Source organism: Callionymus lyra, chromosome 13 (assembly GCF_982586985.1).
Source record: "Callionymus lyra chromosome 13, fCalLyr1.hap1.1, whole genome shotgun sequence".
In the NCBI taxonomy this organism is placed as follows: Eukaryota; Metazoa; Chordata; class Actinopteri; order Syngnathiformes; family Callionymidae; genus Callionymus; species Callionymus lyra.
Window position 1 is genome coordinate 25,208,680 of NC_141830.1, and position 25,175 is coordinate 25,233,854.

Sequence of the window (25,175 nt, forward strand, 5' to 3'; positions counted from 1 at the left end):
TGAATATCATTTATTTAGCAGTTCCATGATCGTTGCAAATGATTCCTCCACTTTCTAACATGCAAATATTGAGAAGATGGTGGACCAGATGTTGAACAGCATACTCTTCCTTTAACGCTTAGATTTTCTTAAACAAGAGTCTGATTTCCTGCTAAATCCTGACACCATTCCTCACGGTGTCCTGGGAGTAACACGATCACGATCGCCCCCCATGGCGGCCACACCTCTTCTTAACGGTTCACATGTGTGGACGACCGCTGGACGAGAAAGAAAAAAAGATGCGAGTGGAATTGTTTTTTGTTTCGCTCTGTTGATGGTGACTATTATATTCAGGAAACACTCCATTGTTTCGAGCTGGTGTTTTAGAGGTAGTAGTGGGAACAGGATGAGGAAACAAGCTGGACTGAGAAGTAAAGAAGAATCTCCTGCGGGTAGTAAGAGGCGGCTCAAAACTACAGACAACTTATTTTCAGTCTTTTAAAGCATTTTCTTAATTTGGTCTTCATTGAGCTCAGTATTAGAATTGGCAAGATTCTTTAGCAACAACAATGCATTTCACATCCACGGACATGAGTTTCTCACCGTCATGGTTTATTTTCTTTCTTTGTATTCTCCTGAACGTGTAATGAAATCAGCAACAATACCCTTAGAAATACAAAAATATAATATTAGCAAGACTCGGGTGATGCGTATCACGATACAGGTTCAACGATACGATATATAGTGATACTGTAGTAACAAGGATGTATGTGTAGTATTGTCGAGTACTTTACTCTGGTGTTGTGATAGAGTAGTAACAAGGATGTATGTGTAGTATTGTCGAGTACTTGACATTGGTGTTGTGATAGTGTAGTAAAAAGGATATATGTGTGGTATTGTCAAGTACTTGACTCTGGTGTTGTGATAGTGTAGTAACAAGGATATATTTGTAGCAGGGCCGGGTCTAGACAGGCATGTATGAGGGGGCAGCCACAAATCTTGAGGGGGCATTGTGCTGTTACTTACTTACTTACATGTAAGTTTGAGGGGGCACAACATTCATTTGAGGGGGCCAGGCCCCCTCTTGCCCCTGCCTAGACCCGGCCCTGATTTGTAGTATTGTTGAGTACTTGAGTCTGGTGTTGTAGAATTTACAGACCACATGACTCTTGACGAAGTCGTAACTGCTTTAATTTGTTTTAAAAACCAAAATATGTCCAAACATCAGCTTTAAAAGCTGCTGGAGTCACTGTATCCTCTTGTCCTCAGTCATCGCCAGAAGCAGGATTTATTTGTTCCTTTAGCTGCAGAGGATGTTAAATTGCAACACAAAACAAATGTTGTGCATATTGTTAATTGTAAAAAAACCCCTTTTCTTTTTTTAGCATACACTTCATCGAAGTGTAAATAATTAAAGAATTGTGGTTAAATAATGAAATATACAATAGCATTCAAATGGGTTTTTTAATATATACAGTACATAAAAATAAAATTGACCGTATGATGAAAAAAATATTGGGATATGTTGCCGAATTGATATTTCTAAACCTCTATAACCTAAACCTATTATATGAACATTTAGTTAGTTGGTCAGAAGGTGGTGTGACGGGTGTCGACTGTAAACATTATAGTTGATATTCCTTTTCTAGATATTATAAGATGTTAGAATAAGAAGGAAGGTTGAACACATGGTTTTCTCCTGTATGTGGGGAGGTCACGTGACCTATGCAGGTCGCATATCTCATAAGGTTAGGTCGCATATCAAATCCCAAGGTTGCAGGGATCAGGTCGCCAGCTTGTAGTAAATTCATTCATGTCTTTGATGTTCCCAAAATAATCTTCTCTTCAAAAGACATTTTAAAACCTCCTGCAACTGAACGTGGTTGGCTCATGGCCTGAGAAGTTGCCGGTGCAATCCCAGCTCCGGTTAAGGTTGTTGCGTCGTAACTCTGAGCAAGACAATTTACTCTGACTGATTCCGATGGATGAAGTGACGCTGGGTCACAGCCTACTGCCGTCAGTGTGTGATTGTGTGTGTGACGTAGGTAACGTAGTATAAAGTAGGCATGTTAGAAAATATGGCGATATATCATGATATACTTTTTTCCGCTATAATGGATTGATATTCGACAGCACTGTATCCATTTTTTATCGTTTTAGTTTATGTCCTGCAAATCACATTTTATGTATCACAATATTTAATTTATGGTTTACAGTTTAAAACAGTATACAGTGTGTGTTAACAAAATGTATATATTTTTTTCTATTAAAAATATAACATTTTTGTGTTGCAATTAAACATCCGCAGCAGTCATTATGTCCACCGCGAACAGTGAAATCCTGCGAGACGACTGAGGACGAGAGGATTCAGTACTGCAATAACTAATCAATGGAGACCGAAAGAAATGAAAAAAGTAGTAGTTAAGTTATAACGGCTCCAGCAAAAGATACCTGCTCCCTTTTTAGTTAAATACATTTCCTGAAGTCCCGAAAAAAAAACCTTACTTTAATAGTTTGAAGTTTAAAAAATATTGTTTAAAAAAAAAAATTATATAATTAATTATTTACTTTAATTTGCAAATATTCATGGCATACGTTCAAGTTTGTGTTGCAATTTAACCTCCAGCCTCTAGATGGCAGCAGTCATTACAACCTCCGCAGCTAAAGAAAGAATCAAATCCTGCGATATCCCGGTGAAGACTGAGGATGAGAGGATACAGTAACTCCTTTTAATGCTGATGTTTGTACATTTTTGGTTTGAAAATAAATGAAAGCAGTTATGACTTCGTCAAGAGTCATGGTCTGTAAATACTGCAACATCAGAGTCAAGTACTGGACAATCCTACACATATATTCTTGTTACTACACTATCACAACACCAGAGTCAAGTACTGGACAATACTACACATATATCTTTGTTACTACACTATCACAACACCAGAGTCAAGTACTCGACAATACTACACATAGATCCTTGTTACTACACTATCACAACACCAGAGTCAAGTACTGGACAATACTACACAGATATCCTTGTTACTACACTATCGCAACACCAGAGTCAAGTTCTCGACAGTACTACACATATGTCCTTGTTGCTACACTATCACAACACCAGAGTCATGTACTGAACAATACTACACATATATCCTTGTTGCTACACTATATTTCAACCGTATATTGTGATAAGTACTGATCGGCAGATTCTTGCCAATACACAACCTTGGTGTATAGTGCTTTAGGTAAAGCACTATATAAGTAAGAACCATGTACCATTTATATCCTAGAAAAGATAAAGAAAGTCAAGATTTTCATTCAGGAAGTGAATGTATTTTTGTAACCAGGAAGTTCTGAAAAACAATATTTTACTGTGGAAAGTTATCCACGATGAGTCACCTCTGCAAGAAGAATCTTATGCTGTGGTCGTGGAAAGAAAAACCTCATTTTGGTTTTCAAAGTTTCAATGCAATATATCGCTGCAACCTTCTCTGAATCTGCTCACGCAGCCCTCGTTCGTTCTGCTCTGAGAAACTGAAGAATGCGACTGATTCATTCCACCCGGATAGAAGGCTTTTTTTTTTTATGGGTCATCAGCTTATAAATCACTTTTGTTTCCTCCCCGGGAGTGTTCGGGTGTGTCTCGGTTGTGTTTGTTGTCCGTCCTCTTCGCCGTCTTGACAAGAATTGTGTAAATGACAAGGCTAAAAATAAAAGCTGCTCCTCGTTCAGGTTACAATGCAAATCTGCACAGTGCGACAGCCAGTCAAGAAAGGCCACCGTCCGGATCCTGTGACAAGTTTTGTTGTTTGACAGCCGGGGTTCCCACGGCAACGGCAGTCGCATGCCCACGTTGCCACAGAACCCATGCTTCTCTGACTAACTTGCGGGTGGTTTTGCTACAGCTACTGATGCCACACCCATGTGCTGAGTCACTGTGCAAACCATTCCTATCGTTTCAAAACTCAATATTTATTGTTCTCCTATCAAAAGGCTGATCCAGTTGTCAGTTTGCTCGCGTCGTCTTTCTCGTTCGTGTGGGTTCTCTTTCCTGGCACATGGCAAACTTGGCTCCGTACCTGCAGCCGTTTTATGTCCGCCTTGCCAACCGGTGGCCCATTTTGGAAAATTGCAAAAGTTGTATTATATTTAAGTCATATTGTAGGTTTTAAGATGAATGGAAACGATATGTAGAGTCATCTCAGGAGACCCAGTTCAGTGAATCAAGCTCATGGTTTCAGTCAAATCTATTCAAGTTTGAATCATTTGCATGCGTCGGCTCAGAGGAGCAGTTTGACTTTGCTGCTTCTCACGGAGCTGGCATCACTTTTGTGTGGATAATTGTAGCCTTTACTGGTAAAAGTCATGAAGCCAACTGCTGACCAGTGCTTGAAAAATGCTAACCGCAGACACAGACTTTATTCACACAGTCTCCCTTGATACACATGTAAATAAAACACGGTCATAATGAAGTTTATCAGGAGATGCAGTTGTTTAAAATAAAAACGTCTTAGGCAAAACTTCATTATTAACCCTGTTTTTGTTTTATCTTCCTTGTTTAAAGTATAATTTGGTCTATTTCTGCAAGATATTATGTCATTATTCAGTTATCCTACAATTGTTAGAGGACTTTGAGCAACTAGAGCTTATTTTCCGATAAATTAAAGCAAAACAAGTGGTTAAATCTTACGTTCTTAAATGTATTTCTTATTCATCCTATTATTTATTTATCTTTTCCAGTAAACAAGCAAACTTTAGTTTGTTTCTAGCTGTACATGATTTAAAAAGACCAAATGAAAATGATCAACTGACATTAATCCTTCGCATGCAACTGATGTTTTGACAACATACAGTTGGGCTTAGTGTGGTTTAAAAAATGTCAACGATTTCACTTCAATACCGGTTCCTCTGTGATACTTTAAAAAACACCAATTTTCTTTGATGAATAATATTTTTAAAAAAAAATTAAAAAAAATTAAAAACCTAACAAAAAGGAAATGACACGACACATTTTATTTTTCTGCTTTGGTCAATTTCCACTCCAACATAATTTCCAGTGCAAAAGAAAAACTGCTTACTAGTCAGTAACGGCATGAGTTGTTTGATACTGTATCGTGAAAGGCCAATAGATGTCACTCTCAGTTTTAAAAAAGATACCAGGTTTCATTGAGTTAGTAGATCAGAGAAAAATATGCAGAGATTGACATCTAGTGGCATTTGAAAATCAAGACACTGTATCATGATACAGTATCAAACAACTGATGTTGTATCACGATACAGTATCAAACAACTGATGCTGTATCATGATACAGTATCAAACAGCTGATGCTGTATCATGATACAGTATCAAATAACTGATGTTGTATCATGATACAGTATCAAACAACTGATGCTGTATCATGATACAGTATCAAACAACTGATGTTGTATCACAATACAGTATCAAACAACTGATGCTGTATCTCAAGGCCTCATCAACACAAAAAAGACACACATTATCAGGTTTTGATCATGCGTTGGCACCATTTATGATATTTTACTATTAACCTGTGATTTCAAAGACAAAGGACACAGTTGCAAACACCAACATCCATCAACCGTCTTTGTGCAGATTTTTTCTTCTTGTTTTCCGACTCGTCCGCTTCTTTTTATTCATCCCTGCGGCTTAAATGAGTGATGCTCCTTAGACAAAGGATCGAGTGTGTCGCTTCCAGGTCCAGGACAGAATGTCAGTGGCTGCAGATGTATGCTGAGTTTCCGGGGCAGCAGTAACGAGCCTCGCAAACCCCATGGATTTTTGTGGCTGGACGACCCTCCGCGATATGGGACAGTGATGAACGGATTCCTTGTTCTTGTGTCACAAACACCCTCCCCTCCGTGAACGCACCCCCCGTTTATTTGTCTGTTTGTTCGGCCCCTTGCATTAGGGGTCTCAAGAGGGTCCGGTGTGGTCGCAGCAGGTCGATCAAAGCAAACGAGGGCGCTCTTATCTCTCCCGTCATGTCAGACCCGTACTACATGGACAGAGGCGATCCCATCGGAGACCGGTTCTGGCTCAGCCCGAAGAAAGGTGAGCGTCACCATAGACCGTCGTGAAGCGATTCCATTGGTTAGATGAACGTATATGTCATGCAGAGGAGGAGGGGCTTTTTAGAAGCGTTTTTGTGAACCTGGTGAAAATGATCAAGCGGCCTTGTGTGACTCTCGTCGAGGTCAAAACTAAGTTTCTGTTTGTCTCTTGATCGGAACCTTGGAGTGAGTCGGAGCGATACGTCTTAGGGCTGCGTCGGATTTTCTTCCCTCAACTGCTGCAAGTTGTTAATGGAGCCTGTGAAGTCGAACAACAATACCGTATTGTTTTGTGCGTTTAAAGGAAGCTAAATATAAAAATGGACTCTTTGTTTGCCAGTATGAAGCGTCAGTGTTGGAGTATTTATGAGAGGCAGATTGAGTTTATCTTAATCCAGTCCTGCCACATCACGCACTGATCTTCTGTGTGGAACTGCTGCTTTGTTGACGACAAAGTGGAATAAAAAAAAATAGCAGTAAAAACTACTTTGATTGTTCCAGCAGCAGATGTTGTAGCTCAGCAATAATTATATCTTGAGTTTTATATTTGTTTTAATTGTACAGAGACCCTTCTGAATAAAATGTCAGTTTATTTTAAGGAAATGCTTTGTACTGTATATATATTGTTGGTAATGTTCAGGAGAAAAACTATTATTTTTATTATTATTATTACTATTCTATTTAACGTCACGTTTTTAATCATGCAAACTGAGTTAAGATGTGTCAGATTTGAACTACCACTGCTGCAGAAACATTAAATAAAATATAAGTTGTCAACACAGCTACAAATATTCTTAAAATATATCCTATACCTTTTCAGTCTTGTATCCATAGTTACAGTAACTTACAAGTCTTTTTTTGTAAGTCTGTTGAGCAGTTTATTTGAAATCAAATTGCAACTACTGTATTATACATTTTGGCCATTTGCATGAGTCAGAATCTCAGAAGAAAATTATATACTTGTAAGTAAGTAAGTAATATTTATTTATATAGCGCTTTTCGAGACCAGGGTCACAAAGCGCTTAAACAATCAAAACAATACTCAAAAAAGTACATACTTTAAAGATCAAGATAATACTGAGAACAACACAGGAGTTCGAGAAATTCAAGGAAAAGCCTGAACAAATAGAAACGTCTTAAGGTGTTTCTTAAAGGAGTCAGTTTGTGTTCTTGTCAGTTTATGTAGTCAAATATGATAATCTTGGTAGCAGTTAGAACTGAGCAGAAGTTGGCAGATGATTTCCCGAAAGTTGCGAAATCAAAGTTGTATAGCTTTCACGAGTGTGAAGGTTTTAAATTCAAATCATGTATATAAATAATTGAAAAAACATGAATATAAATGTTTTTGCACTTGAACATCCAGGTGACTTAAAAATGGAATGATACACTTGATAAATAAAAAATGATAAAAAAGAATGATAAAATAATAAGATGCTCTGATTATTGAGATGATAAAAACCATTGTAAGAAAAGCTAATTTTAAGAATCAGTAAACGTGCAATGAAAGCCCTCGACTGTCTCCTTGAGTAATCCAATGTTTTTGGTTAAGTGAGGCTTAATCTGTGAGTTCATTTCTTTCCACTCTGGAAAAGGAGAAGTCAGTGACCAGTCACTTGTGAATTCCACAACACTGGCAGCATCCATCTTGATTCTACCTGAGTTACGCATGCGTTTATAGATTTTCCCTTCACACTTATTCCTATATTGCGGAAGAAAAAAAATCAGAAAGTGGGTTTTTCCCTTTTGCATACAGAAGACTTTTGTGAGTCCAGCACGTTTTACGAGTTCTCATACCACACTGTAATCCGAACAACATGTTCTCGGAGTTTCATGTCAAGAGTCTGATGAGACGTTGTTGGCAAGACATGTTCTTCCTGTTGTTCAATGGTTAGTTTGTCTGCTGCTCCTGCAAAGTAACCCTTTCATGTCCACTTGTCTTCAGCTCACTCTTTGTAGACCAGCTGATTATTTATTTTTGCAAGTGAGTGAGGAATGCCAAAGACACCCCTCACTTTCCGTCCATGCCTCCCTGACACAGTAGTCTATTGTCTGCAGCCGTGATGCCGTTCAGCCCACTACAGTAGCCTTATGTTTCGTTTCCCCTTTATTTTCTACTTGCATATGTTTCTTGCATTCAGTCCCTCAGTCCTTTGAATTCCACTCCTGTTAGTCCCTTCATGAATGTGTGTGACTTTCCCAGATCTAGATTTCAAAGTAAACTCTTTGAGGTTATGAATGAGGAGAAAACAGATCAAGATTATGGACTGACAGGCTTTAAGAGACCGTAACAAGGGCAATGTCTTCCACATACCAATGTGATTGTATTAAAGCACCAGTGAAAATAAAAAGAACAAAAACATGTAAATGATTTATGAAAGTATAAAGTGAAAATAACAAAGAAGTAAAAACATATTTAAAAGAAACATTTTTGTATAGTTTGAGATTCATTAATTTCCCTGATTTTCCGGAACTCCTTTGTTGTTCTCAGTATTATCTTGACCTTTAAAGTATATATTTTATTGAGTATTGTGACCCTGGTCTGGAAAAGTACTATATAAATACAAATTACTTACTTACTTACTTACTTACTATGACTGGCTGAAGTACAGTCGATATGAAACTAAAAACGATTTTGAAATGAAAATGCAATGTCAATGTCATTTTGTTTAAAATATGTTGTTATGCCCATAACATGCTTTTATGGACTTAAAAGAAGAGTGCTAGCGTCATTTTCCAGTCGCAAAAGATTCCGAAAAATGATGCTGAAGATGCTAAGAGCTAAAAAAAAAGAACTAAAAACAAAACAAAACAAATTCCAACTTCACTCATTTTCTACTCACCCTCATGTCGACTAAGGGTTGGATTATTTTTAGAGTAATCTGTTCTTTTTAGACTTATAGACAAAAATGTTTGTTCATTTTAATGTAGCGACTGGAGCTCAGTTGTCTTTGTCTTCATCTCCGTCCAAAAAGACACTTAAAAACATCCAAATGCCTCCAAACTTTCATATAACTAACTATATTTTAAGATTATTTGCCGCGCAAGATATCAATCTCTCACACGTTGCAGGATTTAGGCTGATAGACTTGGATTTTCCGCTAAAACAAGTTTAAAATATAGACTTAAGAGCACTTTATCTCCAAACATTTTTTCCTCACTTGCATTTTTGTACCAAATCTTTCTTATACTTCATTATTTTTAATATAAAAAAAGGTTGATCTCCACCTTCCTATGAAAGTCGCACACAGAGCAAAAGGCCATCACTGTGGGACAGTGTCCAGGCATCTATTTGTGCTGACAAATCTATTCTGGTCACAGGAGATCTGATATATGGAAGCAGAAGGACATTTGTATCTAAGGAACCATCAACCTCTTTTCCTATAACCTCATTATCTACACCGGCCTATCCTGTTGTACATCTGTGTTAGATAAGATAAGATAAGATTAGCTACTGATTAGTCGTTTTTAATGATAGTAGGATTGTCGGTCTGTACGATATTGTGTATCTGTCTCCTCGGTTATAAGAGGTGGTGGACCCTCTCTAGAACCTTATTTAAAGCTGGTATGATGGGCTTGAAGCCAGGACTCAGATAATGATCTGAGGTTAAAGGTTTATGGATTGATTTGCGTGAAAACAGTTTTTGAAATTAACTATATTTGAAAGTGTCTCTTAAAACTGATGCTCAAGTTCTTGTTTTTGTTGTTGTTTCACTAATGAATTGCATCGCACTTTTACCCCTTAACTGGCGGGAATAAACTTCAGATACACAACTCTCTCAGTTTTATTACTGTGTGCATCGATCTAAAATAGTTTTTTTGTTTGAGGCTGTACGTTCCTATCAACAGTGAACCGAGGACAGTGACTCGTAGAGCCAGTGATGGACAGTTGTTTGCCTAAAATATTATTTTCTTTGGAACCTGCTCAACATACATGCCACACTAACATATCCTCAGGCATTCAACTTGTGCAAATCGTTTAGTATTGTTTTCAACGCTCAGAAACCTGACTGGACGAGGCAGTTTTTTACTGCCTTAGCTCTACTGAGCTGATAAATATTTAATTATTAACCTTGCCATATTCTCATAGGGATTACTTCAGGACATGTCTACGGTAGGTGGAGTGAATTCCATGCAGGTTTGAGGTGTTGTTCCAAATATTTCTATTCAATTAGTGCTGTCAAAGTGATTAAAAGGATTATTAGCTGAGTTTTAGAACAATTGTAAAGTATTTCAAAAGTCCAAACGACTCTGTAGCTTCTGCGTCTTCCTAAAGTAGTCGTAGTAGTCCAGTTTCCTGAAGAAAGATATTTATGGCCCACAGGTCCACTTCAGGAATGGGATATATGACTTGGTAGTGAGTCATTAATGTGACTGTTGCCATGGAAAACAAGCCCTACAACATGTGGTTTCTTCCTTTTTCACTGCCCTTTATAAGTTTGCAACTCTGGCTCACTGACGGCTCCTCGCTCTGCTCAAGACTTCAACCTCTCTTTCCTCAATGAAACAACCCCCACGTGAAGACACTTTCACTGACACCGAGACGAGCGGGGGACAGATGCACAGAAAAAAAGAGGGGTGATCTTCAGCTGGAAATCTGATATCATGTTACTCTTGGGGCTGAAAAGGTTAGCTATAATGTGCAGTTCTTTATTTGGTGGTGCGGGGGGAGATTCTTGTTTCTTGGCTAAATGGAGGACTGATGTTCTAATGTTAGCTCCTAACAGCGACACAACTTCATAGTTTACTGCTTATTGCGTCACTTTAAGTGTCGTCCAGGTGACCCCTGGACACACCACACAGATTAAAAAAAAGTCTTCCGGTAAATCAGAAGGAACAGATTATTCTAAAATCTATGTTTAGATTCACAGTGAAACTTCATCTCTTTACAACTCCAAAACGTGGTCTCGCTGACCCACGTGGATTTAGCGTGAGTCACTTTAGGGTGGGGCGGGATTTATTTCAACAGTCTGTCTCTTTCTCTTTCCTTTAACTTATCTGTGTTTATGAAAGCCCATTCATTGCGCCCGGTGTGTGTGACAGGCCTAAGGGTTTGCTTAAGTCAGGGCTGGTTTGAGAGGTGTGTGTTTGTGAGAGTGTGTGTGTGTGTGTGTGTGTGTGTACACTATTACGGAGGCGTGTGCGTTACCGGGGTGGGCGTCCCTGAAAAAAGTCTCGGCTACAGGACATGTGCCCAAACACACCGAGGTGCACTCCTTACGCTCGTTTTCGTGTTTTTTCTTCGTTCTACTTTCTGGACGACTGTTTACTTTAGTGAGGAACATTTTTTCCATACTGGTTTTTTTTTAAATGAGCTAGAGAGAAGGTAGGAGGGGCCGGACTGAGAAGTGTGTCTCACTCTCACACACTCTCTCTCTCTTCCATTCTGTCATTGCCATCCCAGCAGAGTGAGGGCTGTTCATTACCAGCCACGCTGAATATAGCAAGGAGAGACTTTTGACTTGTTTTGAGTACGTTTTCTCAGAGGATTATTTGTTTTTTCTTCACAAATCTGCTGGATTTGCGTCAGAACTGCAGACAAAGTAAGACCGAGTAAGAGATTTTCTTTCTTTATTTTCTTTTTGAGCTGAAGAAGGTGACAGCCGGTTTTGTCGCCTAATTCCTAAACACCTCCGGGTGTCTTTCGTCCTCTGTGGATGTTCCTTAACTTCTTTTAGTTTGTAAGAGGTTTTTTTCGACGTCCAACAAAATGGTTGCTGGAATGTTGATGCCAATGAGGGACCTGAAGGCCATTTATGAGGTCCTGTTTCGTGATGGAGTCATGGTGGCCAAGAAGGACAAGAGACCACAAACAAAGCATCCTGAGATACAAAGTGTAAAGAATCTTCAAGTCATCCGGGCCATGGCCTCACTTAAGTCCAGGGGCTTTGTGAAGGAGACGTTTGCCTGGCAGCACTTCTACTGGTATCTCACCAATGAGGGCATCACCTATTTACGTGACTACCTCCACCTCCCCCCTGAGATTGTCCCCTCCTCTTTGCACAGAGTCAGAAAACCAGCGTCCACTCTTGCGATTTCCCGTGCCGCGAGAGTCCAACGCGTTGAAGGTCCGACTTCTTATGTTCCTAAGCCTTCTCGTAGAGTAGAAGCAGAGAGTCAAGAGGCGACGGACGAGCGTCAAAGCTACCGCCACAGGATGATGGGGAGTCAAGACAAGGAAAGCTTCACTGACAGGACCCCACGCTTCAGGGGGCGTCCACTTGTCGCAGAACCTGTCAAGACCAAAGCATCATGGGAGATGGATCAAGAGGCTTCAGTTAATAGCGGAGGCAGCGCGAGAAGGGAGGCAATAATGATAGAGGAGAGCAAAGGAAGATCTCACAACTACCTGGACTGGGGGAGAGAGAAGGTTTATACAGCACCACAAGATAAAACTAGTCCAACAAATGTTGTAAGTGATCCCAAACCCTCAATCCAACACTTGTCAAAAACCAGTCAGGCAGCAGTGGGCTCTAACCCACCTCTTCCAATGACCATGACCTCTTTCTCTGAGGCAAGAATTGCTCCAAAAGCCAAGATTGTGACCGAGTCATCTGCCCCTCAGGCAGATACACAGAAGCTCAAAAGTGCCTCTGAACAAACTCCTTTTAAACCTTCGAAGATTTCCCCGATGTCAGCATCTGTGATGGAAGAAAAGAAGGAGACAAAAGTGGAAAAAGAGGTTAAAAAGATGGTGAACATGGCTCCCAAAGAATTTCCTGACAATCAAGTCAAGTCGAGTGTCATCACTGCCAGAGTTCAGAAATCCACCAGCACTGTCACAACCACCCAAGTCATCACACACACCGTCATTAAAGAGGTGACTGGAGGGAAGGTTGTGCTTGAGGAACCTGTGAAACTGAAAGAGGTTCGAGTCATATCCAACATGCCGTCTATAAAAGTCAAACTTGATGAAGCGCATCACAAGACCCCTGATATTCCTGATATGCTTGAAAAGTCCAAAGAAGAAACTTTGAAAGAAACAAAAAACAATGTTGAATTCAATAATACAATTTCTAAGATGACCAAAAAGAGCCAAAATAAGACTAATTTGGATAAAGGGCCAAAGATTCAGGGCACAGTTGATTATAAACTTAAGGATAATGTGACTAAACCAGAGGGTCCAGAGAAAATGGCAGTGACTCAACGTGTAGACAAAATGAATGCTCCGTCTTCTAATCGTCCAGAAGAAGCAAAACTTCAAGAAGAGTCCTCAGAAGTTTTGCTCAAAAGTATTATCACTACAACTAAAGTGTCAGTTGTGGAAAGCACAGTTACAGACGTGCCCGGAAAAGAGAAATCTGGCTTAAAGGCAAAACTCTCTAAGGAGATTAAAACACCTGAGATGACACCTGTGTTGTTCGAACAAATTGAACCCACTTCACCAGTGTTGAAACAAGGAGCTGCGTCCGACGAGGTTCCTGTGGAAAGCCAACCTGTCAATCAAGGAAGCTCAAAATCAAAGCGGAAGAAAAAGAAATCTCAAGCTGAGAAGACCAAAACTGAAAGCATCGAAGGTACTTCAGATACAAAGGTTGAAGATGTCGGCTCCTTCAAAGACACTGAAGCAATCATCCAATCAACTGTCACAAGTACTTCAAAGGCATCTCCATTAGGTAACAAAACAATAAAGGATTATGTTCCCATAGAAATGACTGTGAGTAAAATAAAAGCAGACAAACTGGAAAGTGGCGCTCGCAAGAAAGTCTCCCCTCCATCTGCTCGAGTCTCTGCAGTACCACCAGTTGATGTTCTAATGGACACTGGCGTTAAAGATGAGGCTCAGAATTGCAGTGTCAGCACAATCACACTGGAGAGTCCAAAACCTGACTCGCCTCTCCAGGAGGTGGAGAAACCCGAGGAAACGGCGAACACGGAAACCGTGACGGCGGAGATGACCACTGTGGTGAAGCTGGTTCAAGACGCGTCTAAGGTCGAGACGGAAACCTCTGCACCGCAAACTCAAGACACAAAAGTTGTGTCCGAGTCCAATCAGAGTTTAGCCGTGGAAGGGAAGTCCAGGAAGAAGAAGACTAAGGTTAAACATTCAGTTCAGGTAACTGTGCCTGAAGCGACAACTTCTGTTGTTGACATGACTTCATCACCTGGGGACACTGTTCAAGACGACTCTGACTCGGTGTGTGAACCGGTCCAAGCAAACATTTCTCCAGAGGTGACTCTTGGAAAAATGTGCAGTGAGGAAACTGGGCGAGCAGCAGCTGTGCTCCCTGAGGCCCCGGCAGACAAAGAGGAGGCGGAGCCAGTGGTGCAGATTGTTGAAAAAATAGAGCAGGAGGTTCCAGAGACAAAAACTTCCACCACTGTGAGGGAAGCACCCGGAGCCACAGAATCGGCGGCACCAGTGCTTAGAGCAGAGGCAGCTGCAGCTCCAGCTCAGTCCAGCCCCCTTGTCAGCCAAGAGGTGCCTCCCAGTGTTGCACAACACTCGGGTGCTCAGACAGCAGAGTGCAGCACCGAGGGAAGCAGCTTGGTTTCTTTGCCCTCAACGCAAGAGGAAGCGAAGAAGAGCGACTTGGGAAAGGACACACCCTCTGCCACTACCACTCCTGCAACTACCCAGACTCACCTGGGGGACGCCTGTGAGCCTTCAATTTGTGTCACCGACGAGGCAGAGATGAAGAGGAAAATCGTGGTGGTCGAGGAGATCATAGAGGTGAAGCAGGTCCTCAGTCCGGAGGCAGCTGGTCAAGCGTCGCCGCCCCGAGTCGTCCCTGTCGATGAGGATGAGATAGACCTGGATGTTTTGGAAGAACTTGCAGAAGAGCGAGCGCGTCTGGCGTCAGACCCCACTCAGGTGTATGGTGCTCCTCCACCTGTTGCAGACTGGGACCACTCACTGGAAGAGCCAGAAGAGAAGACATGGCCTAACTTCGTGGAAGGTTGGTTTTTAAAAGTTTGTCACTGATGATGAATGCATTGTTTTGTTTCTTTTTGTAGAAGCTTTTTTAAAGTTATATTTGTGTTTCAAAGTATTGAGCTATAATGACATGTTCCTGACAAATTATTGTTTCCTTAAATTTGATGACGGATTATAGTTTTAATGCTGAAGAAAGGCTTGTTTCGGTTGTGTCGAGGTGTGGCCGGATTACATTATCTGACACTTCTGATGGCTGGACATGTTATAAAAGAGAGGATCTTGCAAGAGCAATTGAAATACTAGAGACGCTTCAAACTTGCAAATGAATTGGGTGTGGAATCATGGTTTTGCTGAGAAGTGATTTGAGAGTCAAAGCGGTGTGATCTCTGGGGGCATGCCGATGTTTTGCCAGATGAGATAATGTCAATCCAACAAGGTGGAGCAAAGAATGCTGCCTCACCATATGAGAAAAGTTAAAGGGAGACCGACCCAAATGAAGGAGGTGTGGTTTGCACGCTAGTGGGAAAACTTCTTATCTACACTCCAGTAAAACTTGCCTACACTGCATGTGTGGGCGGCTGTGTTTTTAGGTTATCCTGTCATGCTGTCTTGTCTGTAAGATAAGTGTTGACACAGTTATACAATGGTGTGTGTGCAGTACTTAAAGTTATGCACACAATGTTCCTCCATCAGACTGTTTCTGAAGAAAGTTTTTCTCTTCAAGAGGAAACTTTGTCACTTGATGCCAATCAACCATCAGCATGTGACATATTTCATACTGATGATTCATAGCTTTTCTGAGTCTGGCAACGTACTGGCCATCATGTGATTGTTTTTGAAAACCTAGAATTGGTGCCTTTCAAGACTGGGGCGTTGTCTGTTGTGGGTGTGTTCATTGGACACAGAGCCAGGAAGTTGGAACTTCTTGCTCACAGTCACTGGGTGTGTTTTTGCTTGATTTCGCTTGTGACACTGTGTCTGGATCCAATTATCTTATTCCTCTTTTCCGTATATTGGTTTTCCAGATGTATTTGCAGCGAGCATACTATATAATATTATTGTCTTTGTTGGTTGGTGACTGCATGAGATCTGACTGCTCAGAGACAGATGACCAGTCAGTGCTGCACTGCTGACATCTACTGTCCGTTCAAACTATTGTCATCTGAACCCGCCTGACGGCTCGTGTTTCTGGTTGAATTTGTTGTTACTTCAGACACACTTCCTGAATGGAGACATGTAGTTCCTGGTTCTCCTGGTTTTCTTTTGGAATGTCAGGAATTTTAGGTGATAGCGTATGTGTAGTGCAGTGCTATTGAACTTTTTGATTATTTTGTTGCACTTATCGATATTCTTTTGAAGTACCGATAGTCGAAACAAAGGCAGTGAACATCATATTCATTTGTCAAGTGTTTTTTTGCACTGGAAATATTTCGTTTTTTATTTATATGTTAGATAGGAGTGAACATTGACCAAAGGAGAACAATTTAACTCGAGATTAATACAGTTTTTAATGTATTTTTGTTAGAATTGACCATAGAAAATACCTATAAAGAAAATTTTGTTTAGGAACTGGTGTCGAAGTGACGGTATCTGTATCAGTTCTGGCATCAAAAATGTCTGATCAATACTCAGCATCAGCACATATAACATGAAATCAAGATATGAACCTAAACTGCAGCACATGTGTTTCTCACTTTTGCCACCAACATGTTGGTAAAGTGAAGAAATGCTCAACGTGGCACAGAAGCAATTTGGGGAGAGCTCACATCCCAGACATACCACTGAGGTCCTCCATGTTTTCAATCCATGGGATCCTCCCCCATGTGTTCCTGTGTGATCCGTTAAATGAGTAGCTACAGAACGCTCCGGCTCAGTGGCTCACATTGTGGTGACATTTTAACGAGATGACTCACTTGACATTGTCAGAAGACAGAACAAGCTTTATATTCATAACAGGATTTCGGAGAAAATTAAAAAAAATATTGGGATCACAAGGAAATATGTCTCATTCAGGACAGAAAGTTTGGATTTTGATGCTTTAGTTGGTCTTGAAGAGGGTTTTCCAAATTATATTTCTTAGCCAGAAATAAAGAAATAATAGAACCCCCCTGAATTGTGGGGCTAATGGTTACATATACAGTTTTTAACTGAAAGGAAAATTCAATAAACAAGTGCTTGGAATTTTATTCACTCATGCTAGAAATTATTAGTCTTATTTTGAATTGGTTTTCCTAAAGTTCCCCCACATTTACAACTTTTACTTTATGTCATTAATGTCATTTATTTCAGTGTCATTTGTCTTGGAACACTGAAGCAGCAATAATCTGTTTGTCAATATAGTTTCGACTGTGTATGATGTTCGGCGGGTTCTTAAGCACTTATTGAATGTTAACATTTTTCAAACAGAAGACACAAGATTCTACCGTTCACTGCTTGAGGTAAACTAGTGAGATTATTGATTCTGATGTGACTATAACTTGCTCATAACTTGAATTTAAGCTCTTAACTATAAGAAAACTCTTAGAAAACACACTTGAATGTTGAAATACCACTTTATATTTTGTTTATGCAGGTCTTAGGTTACTCTACGATAAGTATGTGTTTGTGGATCTTTAGCCGTTTAAATGTTTTTAACTGTATTATTTAACCCTTGTGTTATCTCGCGGTCAAGGTGATCAGAAGTCGGACAACAAATGTCTTTGTTGGATCCATTGCGTTGTGTCTGGGTCAAGATCAACGACCTCCAGAAATGCATATGCTTTGGTGGAGGTCATTCCTCTAACACATTTGCTTTCAGCCTCTGTGTCACCTTGACCCTGAGATACACGGGTTAAAAACATTTTTTATAGTTAAAAATATGTATAAAGTTAATAATATAGTATATATATTTTAGTTTTTGAGTTTCACTTCCCAGTGAGTTTCCTAACTTGTGCATTCGTATGTTTAGAGAGGCGTTGTTGTGTGTAAGATTTAATGTCTGATGAAGCAATAACAGAGTCTGGATTCATTCTTTGATAGCATGTGGAATGAGTTTAGGGTTTGGTCAAAATGCTTGGATCATTGAGTCATACCCCGAGGACGTGGACAAAGTGGGTTTTTTCCCTCAAAAAACGTCACGTTTTATATTGAATAATCACTTTAACTTCTGTGTTGTCTCAAGAGTTTCACCACCTGGCAAGTCATCGGGGGGGTTGTTCGGGACAGAAGATGCATCCCAACAGACACAAGCTGGGAATACCTTCTGGCTTTACGTCCCATCATGACAGATTTGTGCATGACACCCCGGCGCCTGTGTGTGAGTTCAGGGGTTCGTGAGAGCACTCCACCGAGGAATTTCCTACCATCCTGCGCAAATCCCCAGCGTGGTTTCTAAGTATCGGGCGCTCGTTTCAGCCACGACACCCATCTATAGTTCCATTAGAGATGGTAATCCCGGCTCATCTCTCCAGACACTGGGTGGAATTGGTTTTAGCATGACAGAGACATTCATCTGGTTGTCAACGCCGCAATTGCCGGACTCCTAAACATATTTAAGTATTCCGTATTAATAGAATGTGGCGCGATCTCACGGTATCTGAAACGCTATACTGTGTTTCAAGAAAATGTATTTTGGAGATATAGTTTGAGTGGTTGCTGATGCACAGAATCTGTATCAAATAATCTAAATTACAATCCCACACTGTTAAACTTTTTTTGAGTCGGTAAAACTTCCCTTTAAAACATCTGTCAACTCAACTACAGCTTTTTCTTTGTTTCAAATTCAATTTTAAAATGTAGTTGATTTAACTTTATATTTCATATAGGGATAGTGTAGTAACAAGGATATATTTGAGTATTGTCCAGTACTTGACTCTGGTGTTGTGATAGTGTAGTAACAAGGATATATGTGTACTATTGTCCAGTACTTGACTCTGGTGTTGTGATAGTGTAATAACAAGGATATATGTGTAGTATGGTCGAGTACTTGACTCTGGTGTTGCCGAATTTACAGACCACATGACTCATGACGAAGTCGTTACTTCTTTCATTTGTTTTCAAACCAAAAAATGTCCAAACATTAACTTTAAAAACAGCTGGAGTCACTGTATCCTCTGGTCCTCAGTCACGCCGAGATATCGCATGATTTCATTCTTCCTTTAGCTGCGGAGGATGTAATGACTGCTGCCATCTAGTGGTTGGAACTTAATACAGAAAGTTGACTCGATGTGACAGAATTGTTCAATGAATTAATACTTTCAAGTCTAACATACAACAAATAGAACAGCTGAGGAGGTCAAAACACAAAATAATAAAACATAAGTGTAGCTAAAGCTAAATGAGGCTATGATGTTCTGCAGTGAACACTGGCAACGGAACTAAGCTAATCAACTGGACTGTGTGGAGTTCTAAGAAGACACCTCAAGCTGTTTTGGAAGAAAATAACCAAATAATTTCCGCGATTGTCAAACTTTTGTCTGTGTTCTGCCCATGTTACCGTCCACTCTCAATGTTATGACTACTCAAGCAATTTTTGCCCCCTTGTTAAGAGTCGAGCGTCATCTCTATATCGAGCCGGGCTCTCATCTCTGGGCCTGCTAGTGTTTGGAAGGTGGTTTCTAGGGACCACGAGTAGCCAAATGTCCCTTCGGAGCACTTCCATCAGCTTCTATCTGTGACACGGTGTGATCATCTGTTGTGTATTTATAACTCCCAGTCAGCGCGAGCCCCCTTGCCCCGTACACCCACCCCACTTGGCACTCTCCCCGGCCCCCTTCTCCGGGGGGCCTGGCGGGTCGGCCCTCCCTCCCCTGGCCACGGGAGAGCAGGCTGACGGATCTAAGCAGCAGTCGCAGCCTGTCAAAATTATCACGGCGCAGAAACAAGGCAGTTCAAGACAAACAAAGAGGGTCGTCTCCCGTCCTCCTCATTCCCCCTCAGCCCAGCTCTCGTCAGCCTCTCTTTTCATTTTGTTAGATGAAGATCATACCCGGTAGGTCGGCGAAGTGGACTTGCTGTGGCGTGTGTGTGTGTGTGTGTGTCTTAACCGTTTGTCTGTTTACCCGGCCGGCTGTTGTTGGCAAACACACTTGCGACATAAACAGAGACGCAAGGGCACACGTTATTGCGTTTGCGACAGCATTGTAATCCATTTTTAAACCTCTCTCCGGGCTTGGCTACCTTTTGGATTTTAAATGTTTTGAATATTTTGTTAGTGGAAAAAGGACATGAGAGAATATCACAGGCTCACGCCCCCTTCTGAACACATCCTTATGTCGTTCGCCAACTCATGTTTGACATGTATGAGTATTTTATAAGCCTCCTAGATGTATAACTTTGCCTTAAACACATTTTCCTGTTGTGTTATCAATGTTATCTTGACCTTTAAAGTATATACTTTATTGAATATTGTTTTGATTGTTTAAGCGCTTTGTAACCCTGGTCTGGAAAAGCGCTATACAAATAAAAATTATTTACTTACTTACTTACTTTTCCTCCTCTTTAAATCTTTTTACTAGCTTTGTTTCCCAACAGAACCAAACTATATGTTGTGATTTCTGACTTGACTGATGGCCTTTTAGCCAGAAGCTACAACCGTCACATTATTTTGCATAGAGTTTGGGAGAATCTAGGCCGGATGGAAAATCCAGTCCGTCTGGAAAGAAAGGTAACGGCAGGAAGAACAAGCGACGGTTATGGAAACCCCCTTGTTTAGCTCAAAGGAAATCCATTTTGGAACTCTTGAGTCTTGCGACACCCGAACTTCACAGCTGTGGATGTCTCCGGGAGCTTCTGGGTGGGTTGAGCGGCAGGGACGTCTACCCGTGTGGGTCTCTTTTTGTTAAAAATGTCCCTGCCACACCCACTTCCCTGTCCACCCCCCCAAACCCCAAATGAAGTCTCCACCTGTCACCATGGCCCATGCAGGGCTGGTCCAATCCCCCTCTACCTTTATCTCTAATCCTTCCCGACAAATGCCTGCTAACCCCTTCGGACCAGCCATCCCCGCCCTGGCGGTTTTGGGGCACTTGGTTTCCCTGATCTTATTCTGGCGCCTGAGAAAACACAGAAATGAAGGTAGGACGGTTGTTAGAAGTAACTTCAGTCTAAGCCTATTCTCATGGTCGTCACAGTTTTTGACAGCTTGTCTCATATGCGCGTTTGTTGATCTTCTGCATGGTCAAGTGTGACCTTGAGACTTGTCACCTACTGCCTCACTAACATGTTAACGCCACCGCCCGACTCTCACTTCATACTCGCGGCCGAGGAAAGATCAGTCCTCATTACGCCCCGACAGCGTGGGAGGCCATCGATTTGGCTCAGGTTGCTCCGACTTGTGCGTCTCTGACATGTCGCGGTGTAAATTCTCCAGGCTTCAAATACCTGAACCATCATTCGAATGCATCTCCGCTGCAACGCTCAAAGAATGTGATTTATTGGTCACCTCTTAGACGTGCCTTGTCTTGTCTCGGCTTTGTACAAAAACAGGGCGTGTGTTGTGTCCCAGGTCCCGAATGTCACTTTTTCTTTTTTCTTGTTTTTCGGTGGTTTCTGAAGAGACACTCCCAGTTTCCAGCTGCCTTGCTTGTGAACGCCTCGCTAAAGAAAAGCAAATGTGTTTGCATGTGTCTCTTTGATGAGAGTTTGGATTGAACTACCTGTCAGGACCAGAGTGTATCGCTCCTCACATCAGCACGAGAAACGGTCACTGCATTTGTTTAAAACGTTATTTGTATTTATGTAGAAAATGTTTTTGGAGACGACATTTTTTATTTTTATCAACCAATCCAAAGTTTGACCCAAATTTGGTTGACATCTTACCATCCCAGGACAATGAATAACCCCCAAATAATATATTTTAACTACTCTTTAATTTTAAAAGCAATAGTTCAATTACTACTATTAACTCTACAAATATAAATTACTTACTTATTAACTATTATGTTTAAATGCTCTCACACAAGTGATCTTGTCACTTAGTTCTGTTACGAAACATATTTCGTCATAAATCCTTTTGACTCGTATCTGAATTATTCTATTGAAGAGTCAATATTTTTGTAGTTTTAAACAAAAGAATAAGTGATACTACCTTGAATTCTCACATTTCTGTGTTTGCTTGCTAACATGACAATATTCAGGTTATTGATATTATTTTTCTCTCCTCTTTGGGGAAATGTAATGATTTTTTTAGACAAATATTCTCCTTCACACTCTTGCACTGTTTAGTAAACACAGGGTCTTCGACTATAAAAAAAAAATGCATTTACACATAAAATAAATGTTATAAAAAAAAGGAATTGGGCTTTAGTGGATAGGTAACACAAACATTTTTCATTGCTGCAGTTTATTTTTTAGCTCGTACAGACACACCCGGATTGTCAACAAAATTACCAGATCATTTTGTCAACAGAATCCTTCCTTCTGTATTCCGGTTGAACCACTGCGTTATAATCCCTATGATTTTATATGAAAGGTAAGGTGGTGATAATCATGACTCTAAGTTGTGACATTTTGATAAGTCTGTAGTCTTTCTTTGATCATCGATGTCAGGGATGTCAAACTTAATCACACAAGTAACCATCATTTGTATCGACACAAATCAAACAAAATGTACATTTGCTGGACTAGAGCTGTAGCGATACACTGAGCTCACGATACAATTCCATATATTTCCATAAGCTTGCGTAATTTTCAGAAATATTTTAGGAAACTGAATTAATAGAACTGATTAACACCACCGCATCCTCTCGTCCTTAGTCATTGCCAGGATCTTGCCAAATATTTAGGGGACAATGAATATTGGTGACATCTTTTCATTGTTCCGCTCTCTATTGAATTAATAGAACTCAAAGCCAAAATAAGGCTAAACTAGCTCCTGGAGTCGACTGTATCCTCTCGTTCTGAGTCATCGCAAGGATCTCGTGCGATTTCATTGATTCTTTAGCTGCGGAGGACGTAACGACTGCTGCCATCTAGCGGCCGTAAGTTGAATTGCTACACAAAGATGAGCAAACGCCATAAATAGTTTCATGTTAATTGGATTCATGTAATCATGTCACTTTAAACACACTTAATTGGAATATAAATCATAATTTATATAGGATAGAAATAAAATACGATTTAACGTTTTTGGCTTTTTATTTGGAAAATACAGAAATGGCTGAAGTGATTAATAGAGTAACAAGTTTTGATATTTCATGGCTCAATTTATCCTCGTTTTCTCAGTTTGTTCCCAATCAAAATTCAGTTTAACTCAACAATCAACATGGATATTCATATTTTTACTTTATAGCCAAACATCTGAGGAGCCGTATGAGTTTAACACGTCTATGCGACCATGTTTAAAAACATTTATCTCCAAAGTCAAAATGCAGCAGCAGCTTCCCTGGATCTGTTCTTCCCAGTCCAGACCCGTCATGGGGGATTTCTGGTCTTAGCTGTACCTCTTTCTTTTTTCTCCTCTGGCATCATTTCTGCACGATGACAGCTCTTGTCTCGCCACATCCCTAGTTTGACCTATCGCTTATTGCCGGACGAAACGTGACCAACATGTGTTGCTGTAGGTGGGGCTATATATGCTTACATTCTTTCACAACCCTGGAGGAATGGGGTCGCTGGAAAGGTCGGGAGGGAAAAACACCCTGGCTGAACACTGGGTGCATCACTCGGCATTTTGTGGCTCAACTTTGACCTTTCGTCCACGTTTGTTTTCACTTCCACCGGCGGCTAAAATGGGCCGGTTCTCTCCCCAAGGGCTTAGTCGTTACATTGTTACAGTGTCTGTCGAGCACCTCGGTCGTGCTGAGATGTCGGATTCGATGTTAGCACGAGCTTAAATTGCTTCGAGGAAATGTTTTATGGATCCTTCTGCCAACAAGGCCTTCATCAATTTAATTTGACGATGAACATGTCAATCACAGGCCTGTGAATCAACTTCAAGTGGAATTGAATCCTTCATGATTCACCACTTTTTTTTATCTTTCATCGGCTGATTTACGACGAGGGCCACCAGATGATATCTCAAAAACACAAGTTTATTTATAGACCTTTTGACCCCCAGTTGGGATTTCTCAACACTCGCGGCTTGTATTGTACACAGTGACATCATGGGTTTACTGCTCACACAGGCCGAGTGTTACTCATTCAGCGCTGTTGGAATCAATCAAACACCGGCCAAACATCAGGGATTTGAAATAATAAATACATGTTAAAGAAAAATTGGGAGATTGTTGGAATGGATTATGTTGGTCTTAAACTAGGGCTGTGTATTGGCGAGAATCTTGTAATACAATATATATTGTGATATATTGCAATACTGTAGAAAAAACTATATATAGTTTATTTTAAAGAAACAACACTTTTTTTCTGGTTTTTACAACTAAGAATTGAGCATAAACAATGAAGTGCATTAACATCTCAAACAACCTGGAGCAACATATAATATCCAGTATCAGTCAGTTTTTGATTTAACTTTAAACTTTGTTTTAAAATGAGTCCAAACATCATCTTTAAAAGCTGCTGGACTCTGGTGTTTCCTTTCTTTTTCACTAATCGCTGTCATTTCATCGGTTTCTTGTTTCTTTGACGCGCAGTAAACGTCATATGTTGCCAACTGGTGGCCTGAGGTTTAATTGCAGCACATTCACCAAGCATATGAACAGCAAATGAATAAACGTTGTGAATATTTGAATCTTAATAGTAAACTAAAACATTGAATCATTGTCTACTTATCAAAGCTAAGCAACAATTGCATTTTTATTTATTCATTTCAAATTTTAGATACTACTTTTTAAATGTATTCTATTTCTTCTGCTGTTTTTTTTTCCTTTTTTGTTAAAATTTGTTTGTTTTTTTAATCATATATGAATACAAAATCTATACAAATTAAATGATATACATTAGAATAACAACTTTAACTTATTTAGCTTTATTATATTATTTCATGGGCTTTATTTAGACAAAAATTTGAGAAAGATCCCAGTAATGACCGAGGAAGAGAGGATACAGTCGTGTTAATCAGTTCTATTTATTCAACCAATAGAGTGGGGAACAATCACAAGTTGTCACCTAAATTAATTTTCTCCTCAAATATTTCCGAAAATGATGTAAGCGTATCGATTAAAAAATATATATATATTTAATATTTTCCTTATTTTACCTTACAGCAGTCACATTATATTATGTGGCCCCTGAGGAAAAATGGCCTCTTGTGGTAAATGGCTCTTACTTATATAGCTCTTTTCTATGCTTATTCAGCACTTTACACTACATTTACCCA

General features: G+C 40.2%; 1 protein-coding gene across 5 annotated transcripts in view; it reads left to right on the forward strand.

Annotated features, from left to right (window-relative positions):
* Positions 1-25,175, forward strand: part of plecb (plectin b) — a 133,388-nt gene that overhangs the window by 33,283 nt on the left and 74,930 nt on the right. For 2 of the 5 annotated variants that reach the window (XM_087805167.1, XM_087805168.1), the window contains exon 1: positions 11,392-14,942. The exons of 2 other annotated variants lie outside the window; for them this stretch is intronic. In XM_087805167.1, coding sequence (XP_087661293.1) covers positions 11,753-14,942 — 3,190 coding nt within the window. In that variant the 5' untranslated portion in view covers positions 11,392-11,752. Of the gene's footprint in view, positions 1-11,391; positions 14,943-19,840; positions 19,890-25,175 lie in introns of those variants that run through there. One more of the 5 variants, XM_087805174.1, reaches the window with a different exon arrangement.